Here is a 21,513-nt window from a genome sequence, read left to right on the forward strand (position 1 = left end):
GTTAAGCTTCTGTTTCCCTGGAAGACTACCATCTGAAAGAGTATCCCGCTGAAATAGTATTTCGGGTAAATGCCAGCTGACCTGCCAATTTGGCATGAGAGTGCATTTATAGACATCTGTGCCCTCTGCTTGGATGTTTCTGTCTGGGCAAAAGGAAAGTGAAGGAAAGCAAAACTTCCATATTATTTATTCTCATAATGAGTTGTGTGATTGAGAGATTTTAAGAGTTTGGAGATAAGGAATGTAGATGTTTTTATTACTTTATTGAAAACACTTGTTATTGTGTATATATATATATATATTTTTTTTTTTTTTTTTGAGACAGAGTCTCACTCTGTTGCCCTGGCTAGAGTACCATGGCATCATCCCAGGTCACAGCAACTCCTCTGCTTAAGTGATCCTCCTGTCTCAGCCTCCTGATTAGCTGAGATTACAGGTACAAGTGACCACACCAGGCTAATTTAAAAAAATTTTGTAGAGATAGGGTCTTGCTATGTTGCTTAAGATGGTCGCAAACCTCCAGCCTCAAGCCATCCTCCCACCTTCACCTCCTAAAGTGTGGGAGATTATAGGTTTGAGGTGCTGCGCCCAGCCTAAAAAATTTGGTTTTCATGTAGAATTTTTAAAAGACCTTAACTCAGTGATTCTCAATCTTCCTAATGCTGCATCCCTTTAATACAGTTCCTCTGGGTCGCGACCCACAGGTTGAGAACCACTGCCTTCACTAGTCCTCCGAAATCCTTAGTTTCTTTAATGCTGGGTTATCTTCTTGTTCAACCCAAACCTCAGGTTAAGGTATCCTCTTCATAAAAATCACGTGGCTGAACTATAGCCTTGCGGCCACTCCTTCTGCATGGGACAGCTTTTGCCCTGACTCACTGGACCTGACGCCCTTTTCTTTTCCTCTTTCTTCCACTTCCTTATTCTGAGCATTACTGAGGATCAAACAAACAATCCAGAACCTAGAGGTATAATTGTTCCTCCCTGTCCTCCCCTCTTTCTGAACAACTCCTGAAGGAAGTTCGTTACTCAACTTCCTTTAAAGAAATATATTAATAAAAATAAAGATGCTTCTCTGTAAGCTGGGAGAACCTCCTGTGAGTAATTCTACGTGCATGTTTCTGCTTTTACTCAGAATTCTAATCTGATTTATATCCCACACCAACTCCCATTGTAAGGTCCCACTTACTCACAAGTGTTAGTGTCTGTTGGCGTTCAGCTGCCAAGTCTGTGATATATTACCTTCTTCTTACCTCTGCTGAAATTTTATACAAGGCACCCTTAGCTTTGTTATGTCAAAGAGAAAATATGGAACATTTCAAAGAACTAAAGAATATAATGAAGATTTCTGGCTGGTACTTTCAGAAACTTCAGAGGATCTAGCTACTGCGCCATACAGATTTCCCACCTCTGATCTCTGCTCCCCATCTATTACAAAATTTAATACCAAAGGTCTATTCTTTCTTTAACCTGGTTTGAAGTTTTTTGCCTACCCTTCCCTATTTTTTTTTGTTTGTTTTTCAGCATGATCAAAATCCCTAGTTAGGCCAAGCGAAATTCAGAATACTGACACAGGTGATGTTTTTGTGTGTGTTCCAATTTTGTACTTAAGTTTTGCCCAGGGTTCTCAGAAATAGCTGTGCTGTGACTGAGGGACAATATGATGGGTCAGAGTCAGTGTTATCTGGCTCTGGAGGATGAGTCCTCTAATCTGGCTGCTTCACTCAGTCTCAGTTGCCAGATAAAAGCAGTGCCTTTGCTGACAGTAGGTCCCAGAAACCCAGGGGATCACATTTCTTAGGGCAGGTAATGGCAGGAGGGAAGCAGAAGGCCTTGGCTAGCAAAAAAGAAGCTGTTTTGTGTGTATGACAGCTACTTCTCTGCACACCCAATTTGGCTTCTAGTATCAAAATTCCACAGTGAGTTTCTAGGCCTGGAATTTTCATTGGCAAAATAGACAATACTAATAGCCTACATTTACTGAGTATTTACCATGAGCCATGTACTCTTGTAAGTGCTTGTGTTGCCTTATTTTATCTTCACAAATATTTGGAAGTGAAGCACTGAGAAGTTAAATAGCCAGTGTAGTGAGTGGCAGGTTGGGGACTCGAAAATCACATGCAGCTGATCTGGGATCTGAGTCCTAATTGTCACTGCTTGTTCTTGTGACCCCTCTTCCATGTGACATGTGAGGACATGGTCTTCATTTTAAATCCATAATGTCATCCAATTTAAGGCCAATTTCAGTAACCTTTATACAAGTTTTTGAAAGCCTCCCACCCTTTTTCCTGCATGTGCTGGGGCTCTTTTCTGGCATCCAAGTAATTAAATTTCTCTAGAAAATAACTATTGACAAACTTACAGGTATTAAGAAGATCTTATGCTTCTGGCACTGTAAAGTCTAAAAGTTAGGGGAAAAGAAAGTGAAAACATTTACTTTTGTGGACATATTTAAATATTAATATTTTTTATTTTAAGAAACACATTATTCTGTGAGTATATCTTATTCAATGTTTCACAATAATTTCTATGTTCACAAATTAGCATAGAGAGTGATGAAATCTTTGTATTAATTCTTCTGTTTCTAAAATGATACTCAAGTTCCTCATTGGAAGATATCTGAAAAAGAGGTATTGTTTCTGGGAAGTACAAAACTACATGAAATATTGCAATCTTCTGCAATCCAAATCACCAGAAAACTGAATGCATTTGACCCCTCCTATGGACCACTTTCAATCTTCTTGGTGCATATCTTACTGCAGCCACTGTTGTAAGGCACAAAGATTTGGATCTGCTTTGCTTGGGGGTAACTTGATGGTGCCCTTCTCCAGTCACCATCTGAGATGAACTTTCTGTCAGAAGAAATGTACAGGACACTCCCAGATGTGGCAGTTAGTGCTGGCAGAACCACTGAATGATGTAAGAGGGGAGTTGGCAGACAAAAATCTTCCATGTCAGTCACCAGGGGACATGGCTCTGACACACACCCACGAGGTACCCTGGGTGGAGCTTGAGAGACAATGCAAATCAGCATCTTCCTGCAAGCCGGTCTCAGGCTCTGCTTTGGGGGGAACCAGCTTAATAATGCAAATATCTATATTCCTTAACAAGTAATGCCAATTACTAGGGGAGAGTATATACATTGTTAAATTTAGTGTACCTTTTTTTGCTGAGTGGATTTTACTATATTTTAATCCTTTAAAATTTAATGTGCTTTGTGTAGTATTTGAAAAATTTGGTTAAGCATTCCATCTCATTTTTATTCATTTTGGATCAAAGGAATTTTATTCAGGAAGGAGACAGATTTTAATATTATCTCCTCATTCCTGCATAGACAAATTATTTTATGGAATATTATGGGATGAAATAATTTACTCATTAATTTTGAGAATTACTACAGGGAATTTTGTTGTGGACCTCATATCTCTGCAGAATCGCAAACTTGTTTATATGGGAAATATACAAGGAGATAGTGAACAAATGAGCCATATTTCAAAATTTCAGAAGTAGAAAGCCAAAGGCCACAGGCCATTTCTACTTAAAGAATTCCTCTTCAAGAATGCACCCTTAGGCTTGGTGCCCGTAGCTCAATGGTTAGGGCCACATACACTGAGGCAGGTGGGTTTGAACCTTACCCGGGCCGGCTAAACAACAATGACAACTGCAACAAAAAAAGAGCTGGGTGTTGTGGAAGGTGCCTATAGTCCCAGCTCCTTGGAAGGCTGAGGCAAGAGAATTGATTAAGCCCAAGAGTTAGAGGTTGCTGTGAGTTGTGATGCCATAGCACTCTACCGAGGACAACATAGTGAGACTCTGTCTCAAAAAAAAAAAAAATGCATCTTTATTTGCTGTATGAATTATATGCTATGTTAATGTAGGGTCATTTTTATTGTGCTCTTGGATTTATACTCCAGGTGGGAGTATCTGGTTCTACTTGCCAATTACAGTTACACATTGTTAGTTAAGTTGCACAAGAAATCAGAGAGACAAAGGAATCCTTTACCACAAAGTCAACCTGTCTGAACAAAGAAGTCTGAAGCAATTCAATAATTTGGGGCTGTGAGGAGTTAGCAGAGCTCTGAGCTGAAGGGAGCCACACCTACTTAGAAAGCTGGCACCTTTTCATCTTATCCTTCACTACTGCCTTCCAGAGGCTAGTTTTTATATTTGACATGATACCTCTAGGGTTCAGCTTTGAGTTTTGTGTACTTGGTAAAATACATAAAATCATATTAAGGTTTTTGGAAATAAGAAATCTAGACTAGAAAACTGTTAATTCTTATACCTTAAGAACTAATTATTTAGAAACCCTATAATATTTACAGAAGTTTCTTCTTTCTTAGAAGTTTTCTTTACTTATACATGACTTTATTTATGCATGACTTGCTAAAGAAAGGAAATGTGTTTGATGTATAAGTTACTTTTAATAGTTACATTACCCAAGAACTTAATTTAGTAACTATCCCTTAGGTACGTGGAAGACAGGTTACTGTGAATGAGGAAGTGACTTAAGTTGTCAGCCCTCTGAACGGAGTCACTCCTGTGACTGCTTTCTTTTAAGTGAAGGCTGGAACTCCTATAGATATACCTTGAATCAAGGAATCACCAATGTTCTCAAAGATAATATGTTTACAGTGTACCATATGAAGAAGAAGTGACAAAAAAGCACTATTCCTGCCAAGGAGGAGATTGCATCAAAGAATAATAAGACAGAGCAGTTTTTGAAGACAGCTCAGCAAATATGCACTGCTTTTCTCCTGCAGGCCAGAAATCAAAGAATAGACATAGAGCTAGACCTCAGTGGACTTGGAGTCCAATGGAAGTTATGGACAAGTAGGTAATTTAAAGATAATGTCTTAAATGCTATGGAAGAAGCATGTCCAGACAATCAGATGCACTGAGAAAAGTCACTTAGCACAGAGGAGTGATGGGGAAATTGGAACAGCTGGTGACAAATATTCTTTTTGCAGGGAGTCAAGAAATCTATTTCATGTGAGCTGAAATAGGCAAAATTCATGGATAAACATTAGATTAGAGGAAGTGCTCAGAAGCTCTCTATGTGGGCTCTCTGGGCCGGCAGTGGAGCATGGCTGAGCTGCTGGTGGAAAGGAGGTCTCTCCCAGAAGACTGATTCCCAATGAATGTTTTTTTCCTTGAAGGAAGAAATCTGAAATATATAGTGATAATAAAACCAAACTGCATAATTTTAAAGTATAAAGAAATGATACAGGGTTCCCCTCCATTCAAGGCTGGACAGGGGACCCCAGTTTTTCTAGGCTTAGGTAAGATCATGAAGGGAACACCCTGACCTTTTGCCCTAAGCTGGAGGGACTGCATTCATTCCTATGTCAATAACAGCATCTTTGTTTCTATTTGCCAAATCCTGGTTAAGTGTAATTCTCAAGACCTAATACCCCTAGATAAAGAGCCCACATAGAGACTCCTCAGTTAGTTCTTTGCCCCCGCCAGAATCTCTGGTGCCTTTTACTTCTTCTGTATTCCTTTCTAATAAAATCCTGTCTTACCACTGTTCTGTGGTCTGTGGGTTCATTCTTTGAATCCCCGAGACCAAGGACCTACTGAAGAGTGAAATTCTGGTAACATATTTGGGGGCTCATCCAGGATTGAAGATCTGTGGTAAACAATGTTTAACATGGGCTATAATCTGACTCAGCCCTGCCCTTCTAAAGAGCCCGAAGTAACTCAAATTGGCCATGATAAAACAGGCCTGGGGCTTCGTTCATTATCAGAGGATTTTTCCTAGGGGCCTCTGCCCAGCGCTTCACCCTTTCCTTGCAGTGGAAAACAGATAAACTGGTTTGGATGGAGCAGTGGCTCCTTCCTCTGGAAAAGTTAGAAGTACTTCACAAATTAGTTAATGAGCAACTACAGGCTGGTCATATAGAACAATCTAACAGCCCCTGGAATGCTCCAGTCTTTGTGATTAAAAAGAAGTCAGGTAAATGGAGAATGTTAACAGATTTAAGAAAAATTAATGCCATAATCCAGCCCATGGGTTCCTTGCAACCAGGGATTCTGAACCCTACTTTAATACCTAAACATTATCCAATAATCATTGTTGATTTAAAAGATTGCTTTTTTAACATTCATTCACAACAAAAAGATGCTGAGCATTTCGCTTTTACTGTTCCTGCTTGAAACAATGAAAAGCCTACAAGACGTTACCATTGGTGGGTGCTGCCTCAAGGCATGCTTAATATCCCCACCTTGTGTCAATTGTTTGTAGACCAACCTTTAGAATAACTTAGAAAAGCCTTCCCAGAGAGCATTTGTTTGCATTATATGGATGATATATTATTATCTCACCCATGGTCCGATAAATTACAACAATTATATAAATTGGCATATTCCAAATTTAAGGAATATGATCTTCAATTAGCAGAAGATAAAGTCCAATCTCAAGAACCTTGGGAATACTTAGGATATCATATAACTGCTCAAAATATTATTCCACAGAAAGTTCAGATCAGAAGAGACTCTCTTCACACTTTAAATGATTTCCAAAAGTTATGAGGTGATAGTAATTGGATAAGACCAACTTTAGGAATCCCTAAATATGCTCTCAACAATTTATTTTCTATTTTAGAAGGAGATTCTAACTTAAATAGTCCTAGGAAGCTTACTCCTGAAGCTGAAAAAGAATTACCATGGATTGAAGAACATATTCAGGATGCTCAATTAAATGGAATTTCTAAGTTCAATAATTTTTATATTTATGTATTTCCATCACTGCACTCTCCTACCAGATTAATCAAGAAACAGCCTTTATAGAGTGGTGCTTTTTACCCAACAAGGCATAAAAAAAAGATGGAAACTTATATACATAAAATAGCTTTTATCATTTTAAAAGGAAGACAACGTTTAAGACAATTAGTAGGAAGAGATCCTGATAAAAGTGTTGTCCCTTTAACTAATATTTAGATTTCTAGTTTGTTCATGTTAAACACAGAATGGCAAATTGCATTATCTGATTATGTGGGAATAATAGACATCATTGTCCCCTGGATATAAGAATTCAATTTCTTAAAAACACTAATTGGATTTTACTCAAAACAGTCCAAGTAAAGCCAATAAGAAATGCAGACACATTTTATACTGATGATAATAAAATGGGAATATCTGGATATATAGGGCCCCATTCTCAAAAAGTCCAATGATCTCCATATACTTCTGTACAAAAAGCAGAATTATTTGCTATTGCATTATTATTAACAGAGTACCCTAATCAGGCTTTAAACACTATCAGTGACTCATCATACAGTACTTATACTGTGGAAAATCTTGAGACAGTCACTTTACCTACTAGTACTGAAGAACTTACTTTGTTATTTTTATCTCTTCAACAATTAATCAGAAATAGAGTTTTTCCAATTTGCATTACTCATGTTCAAGCTCATTCTAATTTACCAGGACCCATTTCTATGGGAAATCAAGCAGTTGATAAATTAGCAGGATCAGTTTCTACAGCTCAGCACAAGCATATTGTACATCATACTAATGCTCAATCGTTAAAAAAAAGATATGACATTTCATGGCATACAGCACAAGCGATTGTACGCTTTTGCCCTACTTGTCAACCTTTAACAGCCCCATATTTGCCTGAAGGAGTCAATCCTAGAGGATTGTTATCTAATCAATTATGGCAAATGGATGTTACACAGTTTCCAGAATTTGGAAAGCTAGATATATTCATCACTCTGTAAATACTTACTCTCATTTTTCTTGGGCTTCAGCAATGTCATCAGAAAAAGCTGATGCTGTAATTTCTCACTTATTGGCAGCCTTTATGGTAATGGGTAAACCACAAACTATAAAAACAGATAATGGCTCTGCTTACATTTCTAATAAATGTCAAGATTTTAAAAAAATTACACAATATTAAACATACCACAGGTATACCTGGTAACAGTATAATTGAAAGACATAAATTGAAGGTCAAGCTATAATTGAAAGACAAAATCAAACATTAAAAGAAATGCTTCTCAAACAGAAAAAAGGGGGAGAGTAATACAATGTTACCACTAGAAATAGAATATCTTCAGCTCTTTTTACTTTAAATTTTTTGAACATGAATGAGAAAAATGAAACTCTAGCATATAAACACTGGGTAATGGTTACTCCCCCCGCCCCATTAAACCAGCCAGTATATTGCAAGAACACATTAACTAATACTTGGATTCCAGCAAATGTTATATGTTGGGGAAGAGGTTATGCTTATATTTCTACAGGACATACTAAACTTTGGGTCTCAGATAAACATCTAAAGCTCCGACATGGCCTCACGGAGCCATGCGCCAAGGAGAGAGAAGATGACAGAGGAGAAGTTGGCTGCCAGAATGGAGAGAATCAACTTGGGATCAAACCAATGAGAGATGAACAGTTCTGTCCTAAACAAAGGATGTAAATCAGGTGATATGGGGTCACATAAAGAAACCGTACCTTCTAGCACAGGCCCTGTGCTAGAAGGGAAGAGGACAGAGAGGGGAGGGGAGGGACGCTATGGGAGGAAGGAGAGTATTTGGGGGAACCTCACCTAATGTGTATGATGCAATGGTACATTTAAAAATTATTAAGAAATGAGTATAATTGTGATGGATGTGTTACTTAACTCAATGTAAGCATTTCACATTGTATCTTGAAGCAGTACCCTGAACCCCATAAATGCATCAATGTACAAAGTTATGATTTAATAAAAAATAATAATAAAAGAAAGAATTATACTGTTCATGAGAATGAAAGAGGCATTCAGGCTGGATAAAGAAGCAAGCTTGATGTTGATGGGACTCTGACAATTTTGGAATTTAGGAGTATAGATTCCTGAGACACCAACAGAATAAGCTGTAAGAGTCCAAGTCTCCCTTGTTTAGCAAAGAAATGTTTTTTTGACCCTTGATTACTTTAATGGTGACTAAAAGTAACTATCATTATGTATGAAATGATATTTAAAGAGAGGAATGTTGTTTTCATTTGCATAATGAAACAGCATCTTTAAGCCAAAAGATGAAAACTATTGTGTGCCATACATAAGAAGGCTGACCTGGAAATTTAAATGAGGAAGGATCTGTACATAAAGGCCCAGTTTCATCCTTTAGTTTCTGTTGTAAAATCATTTTTATCCCAAAATTTTATTGTTATTTTTATAACCGACTTAGCAGATAAGAGTTTCTACACCTCTGTGTTTCCATCCTGAACCCAGAAAATTAGCAGACCCAATTGCCTAGCCTTTTGCCTGCCAAACTACCTTTAAAATCCTTTCTTTCAAGTTTTTTTTTGCATGGTGCATGTAACATTAGCTCTTTCTCTGCTGTCACAACTGCCATGTCAGTGTACTGGCTTCCTCTGGAGCGCTGGGCAGTAAACCTGGCTGGGCTGTAACAATTCCTTTTTATCAGAGATCTTATGCTCCTTGAAACTATGTGCTAATTTATTATGGGTAGCATTTCAGACTGGGATGGGACCTTGAAAATTATCTGATTTTAAGCTCAACACATTGCAGAAATCTTCCAAAACATTTCTGCATGATGAATATCCAGCTTCTGTTTAAAAATCTCCTATATATAAAAAAACCCCTCTCATGCTAAGAAATTCTTACTTCAAAAGACAGCTGTTTCTTATAGATATGAACCACCCATCCCAATGCCCCAGCTCATGCTGTAGTCCCAGGTACTTGGGAGGCTGGGGCAGGAGGATTGCTTGGGTCTGGAGTTCGAGGCTGTGATGTGCTATGTTCAAACTGGTGAGTACCTATGTCACTCCCACCTGGGAAAAATAGAGAGACTCTGTCTCTAAAGAGAAAAGAAAAGTAACCACGAGAAATATGAGGGGAAAGGATCTACCTGTTTCCCCGTAGGAGATTAAATCAGACTGATTATTTACAAATAAAAAGGATTGGGTTTGGATGATTGAATTATGTACACATATAATAAGTTTAAAAGAAAAAACTTGTTTGGATTTTCTTGAACCATTTTATATTTAGTCAATTGGAGAAAAAGAAAGTGTGTTGTGAAGTGAGAACCTGTGGAAGACTGAGATTCACTATCTGAGAAGATCTCCCGCCCTTGCCGGTGACCATAGAGTGGTCCAGGGTTCAGGGTCCCAGAGTTCACAGCAAAATGAGTCCCTGGAAAACTTTCTTTTGAATTCATCATAAAACAAACATATTTCGCCCCCCTCTTCTTTTGTTGCCCTGTAGTAATGCTGCACTCTTCATCATTTCGTCTGCCAGCACCGCTTTTCCTGGGAGTCCAAGAGCACCTTGCTGTCTTATCTCTCCTCGTTTCATTAGTGCCTGGTAGAGGGCCAGACATGGTAGGGCTTAGGACATTTGTAAAATGAATTATTTATACTCTGTAATTAAGACTTACAATTAGTGCAGTAAGTAGTCAACTGTTTTCTCTAAACTTTCTTCCGTAATTCTTTTTTTCATTATTACTGTTTACTATTTTAAACTCAGGAGAATTCAAGTTTAATATCAAATAGCCACTTTGTTTGCCAGTTGTAATGTTTCCTTTTTTGAAAAGTTGGTAAGTATATATGCTAAATATGATTTTCCCTGTTCTTCATAACTCTACAACTGAATAAAGGTGCCAAAAACTTTATTCCTGAGTTACCAGAATTATTTTTTAAGGACCGAAAGCATTTATAAATCACACTCCTCCATAATTATTCAAAATTACTTTCATGAAGTCACTTAGGCATCAGGAAAATGGAACCCATCAGTACATTTAAAAAAAGGCTCTTAACATGAGGCTCTTAATATATTTTCAGAAAACATGCATATTTTATTTATTAAGTAACTTTTTAATGTTTTAAATAAATAACTTTTTTCTCTAGTTTCTGCTAAATAAATAACCTTTTATATAGCCTTCAATGTATGATAAGAGGGCTCTTGCATACATGTGCATGCACACATGCACACATGTGCACACACACACTGCGCCCACACATGCACACTCAAACACATGTGCATACACACACCACACGCACATATACATGCACACACGTGCACATACCCACCCAGCAGAAGTCTCACTCAGATGCTGGCTTGGCCCTGTCCTCACATGTGTGGCGGGAGTGCTAGGCCCACCTGCAGCAGTTTGGGGCCTGATCACGTGGAGCAGGAAACTCCAAGGCTGGAGTCCAGAGGGCAATTCTCTCTCTGAAGAGCCAATTAAATAAGTTGTTTTGGATTGTCCTTCAGAAATCATAAATTTTGTAAATAATTGGGCTGGGAAACAATTTTAAAAGTTTATTTGACATAAAGTGTAGCAAACGTTTATTTGTATATTTCACCAAGAGTTGGTTACATTTTCAACTTGTTTTTCCAGTGAAAGAAACAGCTTTAATGTAGGCCTTTTCATAATTTTACATTAGGAAGTACAAGAAATTTCCCGCATGGTGCACGAAGCTGTGCCAGCCCCAGTTGCAGAGTTTAGGCGGAGGTGCAGGTGGGTGCAGCCAGCTGTTAGGGGCCCTGAGAGCATGTGGGAGCTCACTGCGCGGAGCACTGTGCCTGAATAGCTTTATGGATTTTATTTATATTATTTGGTGGTGTGTGTGTGAAAGAGAGAGAAAGTTCCTTCTTTTTTCAAGATAGTTTTATTGGTATTAACCCATTTAACTTTTCTCTGTCAAATTACATCTTTCTTTTTTTCCTCTTTCATTCATTACTTGGATTTAGCAGCTGAGGATCCTTTCACTCTCAAAAATAACTGGCAGTGGTGGGAAGTCCATGGTGGGGAATTCTTACCTAATCTTTAGTTGTTAAAATTAATATTATTTGTCGTAAAATACCTAAGTAGGTTGTGTGGCTTCTGTATGGACTAGATGTAGTCTCTCCTTTATGTAGATAAAGGGTGTTTTTAATAAAAGTTAAAAAAATATTTATAATTCTCTTGGTCTCAGTTGAAGAGTGAACTATTTAAGCTCTCATTTTAGGTACCTGAAATTCATAGTTAGTTTCTGTGGAAGCATATTCTTACAGCATAATTAAGGTTGATACAGACTATGCAATGGTTTCACACTTTTAATTTTAGGACTCACTACCTATAAAATATTGAGTAAACAGAAATTTTAAATTAATCGTGTTTTCCTTGCCTCACACTATTCTTTCTGACTTGAATGTTGTTGCAGCATTTCTTTCTTCCCAAGTTCCTGCACTTTGCTCACTTGTCAGCTCCCTGAGAAAAGGTCCCTTTGACCTTCAGACTTGTCCAGGCTCCTCTGTTACACACTCTTATTGTGCTTGTTTTCCTTCCTACCAGCACTTACCACGATTGTAATGAAATTGTTAATTTTGTGATTTGTTTAATATGTTTCTTCTGTTACATGGTCACAATAATATGCAATATTCATATAGTTTACTTGAGAAAACAAAAACCTATAGTAATAAAGAAAGATTAGCACTTATTAAACCATATTTATATAATATGATGTTTAAATAAGGTACTTGTAGTTTCTTTTTCAGCTGAAAAATAGTTTTGAAGTTTAAACAGGGACACTCTATACACATGGCAACAGAGATGACTCTTTGCACTAGACTCCGGTTTGCTGGGCGATCCAGTCGCGGTAGGCTGTCACTCGGGTGTACACTCCGGGCTTATCTGGCAGGGCACACCTGTCTCCCCAGCTCACTATCCCCACCAGGAACCAAAGCCTCCGTGAGTCTTCTTGGACCAGTGGGCCACCAGAGTCACCCTGGAGGAAACAGTGATTGATTACTTAAGTGCAAAGACAAGCCCAAAATATTAAGCATATTTTTTTTTATAACAGTTGAGGAACAAGTCACATCCATTATATTAATAAAGTCAGCCTATTTCCCTTTGAAATATTATACCAAGGAATGCAAAAATTACCAAGGATATGAGGATATGAGTTGTCCCTTCAGCACGTCTGAGGAGAAGCTGAGGTGGGCACTCCCAGACCTCCTCTGTCACTGCCCCACTGCCTCCCCCTACCCGGCTCACCACCTGCAGGAAGCCGTCTATGACCTGCCTGCCCTCCCCACTCTCTCCTGTTTCAGATTTGGGTGTGATTAGTGTCTTCTTGAGAACACCTTCATCCCGTGTATTTCTCTGTCATTGCTTCTTTCCCAACTCGACTACTTCATGTATACATAGTTCTAGGTTGGTTGGTTTATTGTTGATTGGTTATTAAGGGTCTCATAGGTATGTTTTGCTTACTGCACATATTACATTTACCTTCAATTATTCACCAAAAGAATACTTTTGGATGGTACACTATATATCACACACCATGGAGGGTGCTAAGGACCAGAAGGTGAGTGAGACTCGTGACTATAAACACATACTTGTGTGCCTGTTTGAACTTGCTCCTGCTGTTCCCTGTCCCCAGCACAGCAGCCACTGTCTCTACAGCTCTCACTGCATTTGTGATCCTTATTCAAGGTCTGTTTTCCCAGGTGTACAGTAAAACCCAAGAGGAAAAGGGGCACACCTGTGCTGGACACTGCTGCAGCCCAAGCTTCTAGCCTTTGGAAATGCTAAGGAAACATTTGGTGAATGAAGGAGTTTGGAGAGGTCTTAGCCATCCAAGACCTGGATGCAGGGAAACAACATGAGAAAAGCCCCCAGGGCTCTGTTCTCTGAGAGAAACATTTACAGTTTTGGCTACAAGAGAACTCCCTGACCCACGGCATGATATAGGCAGTTGCTTGGAGGTTTCACAAAAAGTTTGCTCCCAAAAGGGACTCACATGGAACACCACAAGCAGCTGAGCCTGGAGCAGCTTGAGCAGGTTACACGCTGAGGGTCTGGGCATAGGCCCATGAAGGGCTCTGAGGGGGAAGAGGTGCCCAGGGGCCCACACCCTGGGAAAGGTCTGCTGTGAGTGAAGGTGAGACTGAGTGAAGGTGAAACTGTGAATATAGGCATTGTCCACAGTTTCTTGCCCACACTGCTGCCTGGGTGGACCCATAGCATTTTCAGGCTGAGTTTGGGCTGATGTGGCCCCAGGTCTGTCCTTGCTGGGGAGGGGCGAGGAAACCAGGTTCCCAATATCTGGGATAGTGAACACTATTCTGTATTTGGCTGCTTTGGGACTGCGTCTCGAGAAAATTGCACTCCACAGTCTCCTGATGGCACAGAAAGACCCCACCTTCTCTGGGCACAGGCCCAGGGAACTATTTTGAGAGTTTAAAGCTGGGAAGTTCTTCACCTTTGAGATGTGTTTGGACTGACACAGCTGCAGTCCCACCAGCTGAGGGACAGGGGAGCCCAAGCGCTCCTACACATGCTTAGGACAGTTCCCACCTCTTTGTTCTGGATTTCTGTGAGACTGAGACACATGAACATGATACCCCCAAAATTTCTTGCCCATGCCACTTGCCTGATAGGGACCCAGCCCTGTTTGATGGCAAGACCAAAGCTGGTTGTATTTTAATGCTGGGCTGACCCCACCCTCAGGCCAAATTCAAGGTGATGTGAACCTTGCAGCCACCACCCACCAGGGACAGAGGAGGCCAAGCTCTCCTATGCATACCTAGGACAACACTCTTCATCCCATCACAGGGGGCTATAGGACTTGGAAGCAGCTTGCCTAACCCAATACAGCTACCAGCAACATCAACATGGACCACTTGAGTCCTACTACCCTGTTTCCCCGAAAATAAAACAGGGTCTTATTTTAAGGTGTGCTCCCAAAGATGCTCTAGGTCTTATTTTCAGGGGACATCTTATCTTTCCTGTAAGTAGGTCTTATTTTCGGAGGATGTCTTATTTTAGGGGAAACAGGGTAGGTGGCTACACCACCAAAACTGCCACCTCCCACATCACACAGCTGCTCAGGACCCTAAGAACCCACATACACACCTGGCCTTTTGCTCCTACTACTAGTTTCTGAGTAGGCCACCTGAAGGCCCAAGGATTGGCCCCCAGGACACAGTAACATCACCAGCCTAGGCTGTTCTGGGGCCTAAAGTCAGGCCCACTCAGCCTGCTGCTTCCACTGTAGGGGCCAAGGACTGGTGTGGCAGCCATTCAAGTCCCTGGCAACACTTCATCACAGCTTCAACTAATAACTGTTCCCTGAGAAAAAGAAATCACAATCATTGACCTAAATACTGTCTAAGAAATTATACAAAGATCATATTACTGCAGGCACCCAGAATCAAAACGACTAAACTACTAGGCTACATACTGATACGGGCACTCAGAATCAAACCTACTAAACCGAAAACATATATACATCTTTAGGAAAAATTCTCCCCTTTGAAAGCAATTTCAAAAAACTGAAAAAAGCAATTGCTACGTCAGATGCACAGATATCAATGGAAGGACACGGGAAACATTAAAAAGTAAGAAAATAGGGCATAACAATTGTCCAATAATGGATTACAATAAAAAAGAATTTCTTATAATACCAGATAAAAAGTACAAGATTTAATCCTAAAGAAGCTCTGTGAGATGGAACAGAAGTCTGAAAACCAAAGAAATCAGAAAATCAATTCAGAATGTGAATGAAAATTTTACCAGGGAGATGGATATCATTTAAAAAAGCAAACAGAAATTCTGAAGCTGAAAAATTAATTGAAGGAAATACAAAACACATTTGAAGCTTCAAAAACAGACTAGACCAAGTAGAAGAAAAGAATCTAAGACAAAAATAAAGATACAAAAATAAAAAATATTGAGGAAAGCCTTGGAGACATAGGATTATATAAAGTGAACAAACTTATGAATTGTTAGTATTCCCCAGGGGGAAGAGAGATTAAAAGGTTTAGTAAACCTATTTAAGGAGATAACTAATAAAAATTTCCCATTATTAAAGAGAGTTAGACACACACATACAGGAGGCCCAATGATCTCCATGCAAATACATTACAAAAAGGATTTCATCTTGGCATATTTAATCAGAATGACTAAAGTCAAAGTGAAACAATACATTTTAAAATTAGTAAGAGAAAAAGAGTCTAGTTACCTATAAAGGAAATACCACCAGACTAACAGTGAACTTTTCAAAGAAATCTTACAGGCCATAAAAAAAAACAGTTTGGCATTTTCAATGTGCTGAAAGAAAAAAAATTGCTGGCAAGAATTTTGTGCCCTGTCAGAAAAAGCTTCATAAGTGAAGGAAAAATAGTTATTCATAGATAAGCAAATTCTGGAAGAATATGTCACCACCAGGTTGGCTCAAAGATGTCTTAAACATAGAAATTAAAGGCCAGTATTCATTGCCACAAAACAATGAAAATATAAAACTCAGTGGTCTAATAAAACAATCACACAAAGAGAAAGAGAAAGGAATAAAATAGCAACACAATGGAAGTTCAGCAAAGACAAAAAGAAAAAGAAACAATCTACAAAATTAGAAATCAATTAAAAATATGATAAGAACAAAGCCTCACATATCAATATTAACCTTGAATATAAATGGATTAAATGTTCCACTTAAGACATATAGATTGGCACTATGAATAAAAAATTAAAAAAAATATGATCCAACTAAATGCTGTTACAAGAAACCCACCTTTCCTATAAAGACACATACAGACTGAAAATAAAGAGTAGAAAAATATTTTCTATGCAAAAGAAACCACAAATGCTATACTTACATCAGATAAAACAGATTTTAAATCAAAAACCATAAAAAAGTCAATTCAGCAAGAGGTTATAATGTTCCTAAATATAAATGCACTAATCATTGGAATACCCAGATTCACAAAGCAAATATTACTATACGTGAAGAAAGAGCTGGACACCAACACAGTATTAATGGGAATGTCGACCCCTGACTCATAGCACTAGATAGATCATCGAGACAAAACCAACAGAAACATACTACACTTGAAATGGACCTTAGAGCCAATGGATTTAACAGACGTTTACAGAATGTTTCACCAGCATCTACAGAATATACATTAGTTTCAAGAGTATATGGAACATTCTCCAAGATAGACCACAATTTTAGGGTAAAAACAAGTCATAACGAATTTTAGAAAATTGAAATCATACCACATATCTTTCTAGAATACAGAGGAATAAATCTAGAAATCAATATGAAGAGAAATTTCAGGAGCCATACAAACACATGGCATTAAACAACATGCTCCCAAATGCACACTGGGTCAATGAAGAAATAAAGATGAAAATTAATTTTGTGTGGGAAAGGGGGGAGGGCAGGGAGAAGGATAGGTGTGCTCCCACTTAATGTGCAATGTTAAGGTGTATGGCACACCTGTTGGGGGCAGGACACAATTATAAGAGGGACTCGACCTAACAGATGCAAACATTGTGACCTAATTTGTTGTAGGCTCAAATTAACCTGAAACAATAATAAAAAACAAAAAATTAGTTAAAAAAATGAATGAAAATGAAAATACAGCATACTCAAACCTGTGGGATATAGTAAAAGCAGTGCTAAGAAGTTTCTTTATTTTTTTTAAAGCAAAGTTTGTCTGATAAGCTAAGAGGAAATTTATAGTGCTAAATGCCAACATGGAAAAGAGAAAGATCACAAATTAGTAACTTAACATCACACCCTAAGGAAGTAGAAAAACAGGAAAAAAACAAACTCAAAGTTAGCAGAAGAAATAAAGATAGAGCAAGACTAAATGAAATAGAAGCCAAAAAAAAATTATAAAGGATCAACAAAACAAAGTCATTTATTTGAAAAGATAAACAAAATTGATAAACCACTAGCTGAACTAACCAAGAAGGGACAAGATCCATGTAAACACAATCAGAAATGAAAACAGAGAATTACAACTAACACCACAGAAATGCAAAAGATCATCAGAGACTGTTATGAACATCTATATGCTGACCAACTAGAAAACCCATAGGAAATGGATGAATTCCTGAAAATATAAAACCTCCTGAACTGAACCAGGAAGAAAGAGAACTCCTGAATAGACTGATTATGAGTAACAAGATTTAATCAGTAATAAAAAATCTAACAAAACAAGCTCAGGATCAGATGAATTCACAGACAAATTCTACCGGATATATGAAGAAGAACTGGTGCCAATCCCACTGAAACTGTTCCAGCACACTGAGAAAGGGGGAATCCTCCCCAACTCACTCTGTGAAGCCAGAAAGGGTGCAGCACAAAGAAGGGAACTACAGACCAATGTCTCTGATGAACAGAGATGTAAAAATCCTCAAGAAAATAATAGCAAACTGAAGCCCACAGCACATGAAATGCATGATTCACCACGATCGAAGGGATTTCATTCCAGGGATAAAAGGATGGTTCAGCATGCACAATTCAATGATTCTCCACACAAACAGAATTAAAAGCAAAAGCCATGTGATCATGTCAGTAGATGGAGAAAAAGCATTTGATAAAATCCAGGATCCTCTCACAATAAAAACCCTCAAAAATTGAACATAGAAGGAATATATCTCAAAAGAATAAAAATTATATATGACAAAACCACAGCCAGTGTCATATTAGATGAGGAAATGTTGACGAATTCCCCCTAAGAAGTAGAACAAGACGAAAACATCCAATTTTACTACTTCTGTGCAACACAGCACTGAAAGTCCTAGCTAGAGCAATCAGGCAAGAAAAAGAAATGAAGAACATTCAAACTGGAAAAGTAAAAGTCAAATTATCATTTTTTATTGATGATACAATCTCAAACACAGAAAACCCTAAGGACTCTTCCTAGATGTGGTAAACGAATTCAGCAAAGCTTCAGGTTATAAAATCAATATAAAAAGTTAATAGCATTTCTATACACCATCCATGACCAACCTAAGAACCAAATTGAAAATGCAATCTCATTTATAATAGCCAGAAAAAAATACATAGGAATAAATTTAACTAAGGAAGTGAAAGAGCTTTGCAGGGACAGCCACAAATCATTGATGAAAGAAACCACTGATTACACCAACAATGAAATAATAGTCTATTCTCATGAAATGGAAGACTCAGTATTGCTAAAATTATCATACCACCCAAAGCAATCTATAGACACAATTCAGTTCTTATCAAAATACCAACATCATTTTTCACAGAATTATAAAAAAATTCTAAAATTCATATGAAACCAAAAAGAGCTTGAATAGCCAAAGCAATCCTAAGCAAAAATAACAAAATTGGAGGCCTCAGATTACCTAACTTCAAATTATATTATAAGACTACAGAAACCCAACAGCATGATATTGGCATTAAAATAGACACATAGATCATGGAACAGAATACAGAACCCAGAAATAAAACCATATATCTACAACCAACTGATCTACAATAAAGCAGACAAAAACATACTGGGGAAAGGGCACACTCTGCAATAAATGGTGCTGGGAAAATTGGGTAGCCACATGCAGAAGAATGAAACTGGATCCCTATCTCTCACCATACACAAAAATATACTCAAGATAGACTGAAGACTTAAGTGTAAGACCTGAAAGAAAAAAAAAATCTTAGAAGAAAACCTAGGAAAACCTCTTCTGGACATTGGCCTAAGCAAAGAATTTCTGACAAAGACCCCAAGGCAAACATTATAAAACAAAAATAGATAAATGAGAGGTAATTAACTAAAATGTTTTTGTACAGCAAAAGAAATAATCAAGAGCATATACAGAAAACCTACAGAATGAGAGAAAAATACATATTGGCAGATTACATGTCCTATAAAGGATGAATATCCAGAATCTACAAAGAACTCTACACAGCAAGAAGAAAACAAATAGCCCCATTAAAAAGCAGGGAAATGACATGAACTGGCATTTCAAAAGGAGAAGAAATGTGTGGAAAAAACTGCTCAACATCACCAGTCATCAGAAAAATGCAAATTAAAACCACAATGAGATACTACCCAATTCCAATTAGAACAGTCATTATTAAAAAGTAAAAAAAAAAAAAAATAACGTTAGCACAGATGCAGTGAAAAGGGTATACTTATACACTGTCGGAGATCAGTAGGGAGATTTATCAAAGAACTAAAAGTTTATCTACCATTCTGTCCTCCAATCCTACTATTAGGTATCGACCCAGAGGAAAAGAAATCATCATATCCAAAACATACCCACACTTGTATAAACATTATCTCAGCAAAATTCACAATTGCAAAGTTAAGGAATCAACCTAAGTTGATTAGCACATCAAGAAAGCATGGTATTTATCTACCATGGGGTACTACTCAGTGATAAGAAAGAATGAAATAACGTTTTTTGGCAGCATTGGATGGAACTTGAAGTGATTATCCTAAATCAAGTGACTCTGGAACAGAAAAGCAAATGCCACCTTCTCCCTTAAAAGTGGCAGCTAAACCATGGCACACAGTATGGTAGAATGATCACTGAGGACTTAAAGGGGAGATGGGCAGGGATGAGGAATGAGAAATTATCTGTATGGCAATTAGGGTGATGTGTACATTAAATGCCCAGATTCCCCACTATATATATATATATATATATATATATGTAGGGGAATTCAACTTGTACCCCACTAAATCTATTGAAATCAATAAAAAATGTATCATGCCATAAGATATAACCACATCAATTAAGTTTAGATAATTTAACTTAAAATGTTATTATTTAAATTTCATTTTAACTACTTTGAATTGAGACTTTCATAGTTGGTTGCTTTTGTCTCTTAGGCAAGAGATATTCACCTAAGCCCAGGAGTTGAAGGTTGCTGTGAGCTGTGACGCCACGGTGCTCTACCGAAGTGATAAAGTGAGACTGTATCTCTAAAAAAAAATCCCTGACTAGATCTAACTAGTTATGTATTTTCTTTTCATGCTGTTTCCCTATTGTGAGTGCTATTGTGACTCAAATAACTAATCTTTTTGTATAAATTTTATATCTTTAAGGTGTTCCAATTATTATCTTAAAATTCACTGATTGTCTATGACTCAAATGTTTTTATTTAATCTTCCATAGCAGTTAGAACATGGAGATTTATGTTATTAATTCTAGGAACCATGGTCCACATTAACAACAATGGTAAAATAGAAATCTGTGTTGCTTAGTATGTGCCTGACATATTTAATTTTCATTTAATCTGTAGTACCCAAAAAGTTAGGTACTATTATTATTATGGAGGTTAAATACTTCAAACCGGGTCTTTCTGACTCTTGAGCTTTGCACAGAGCAAACTCTGTGATCTGGCTTCTCAGAATTAGTGTTTTTGTGATAGATTGACTTCATAAAAGAATCGTGTTTCTAAAATCTAGATCATACATTTTTAGGGGATTAGGGCTGTGTACTGTAACTGTTACTTTTATACCAACCAAGGTATTGCATGCTATCGGGTGCTTCTGAGCTTTGGAGCATGAGACTGTCATGCGCTTACCTGGCATGCGTCCACTCCGCCTTGCGGTGTCCCAGCACACAGCATTCCAGACAGGATGGTTCCATCATAGCCAGATGGTGCATTGCACATGTTATTACTTATTATTCTGACCTGTCCTTGCCTTAGATCCATAACTGTGTTGCCTGTTTAGTATAAAAGCAGAAAAAAATGGCCTTTGGAATATGTATATTAATAATTTTATGATGAACTTAAAAATAAATAAAT

The 21,513-nt window shown here is 37.8% G+C and overlaps 1 protein-coding gene across 1 annotated transcript in view; it reads right to left on the reverse strand.

Annotated features, from left to right (window-relative positions):
* Positions 1-11,254: 11,254 nt before the first annotated feature.
* TMPRSS11D (transmembrane serine protease 11D) overlaps positions 11,255-21,513 on the reverse strand; it is a 65,166-nt gene continuing 54,907 nt past the window's right edge. Inside the window, exons 9-10 of the mRNA XM_053583501.1 lie at positions 21,289-21,431; positions 11,255-12,717 (exon numbers count right to left, since the gene is read on the reverse strand). Of these exons, the coding sequence (XP_053439476.1) occupies positions 12,556-12,717; positions 21,289-21,431 (305 nt within the window). The 3' untranslated portion in view covers positions 11,255-12,555. The remainder of the gene's footprint in view (positions 12,718-21,288; positions 21,432-21,513) is intronic.

The sequence above is a fragment of the Nycticebus coucang genome, chromosome 1, assembly GCF_027406575.1.
Source record: "Nycticebus coucang isolate mNycCou1 chromosome 1, mNycCou1.pri, whole genome shotgun sequence".
NCBI lineage: Eukaryota > Metazoa > Chordata > Mammalia > Primates > Lorisidae > Nycticebus > Nycticebus coucang.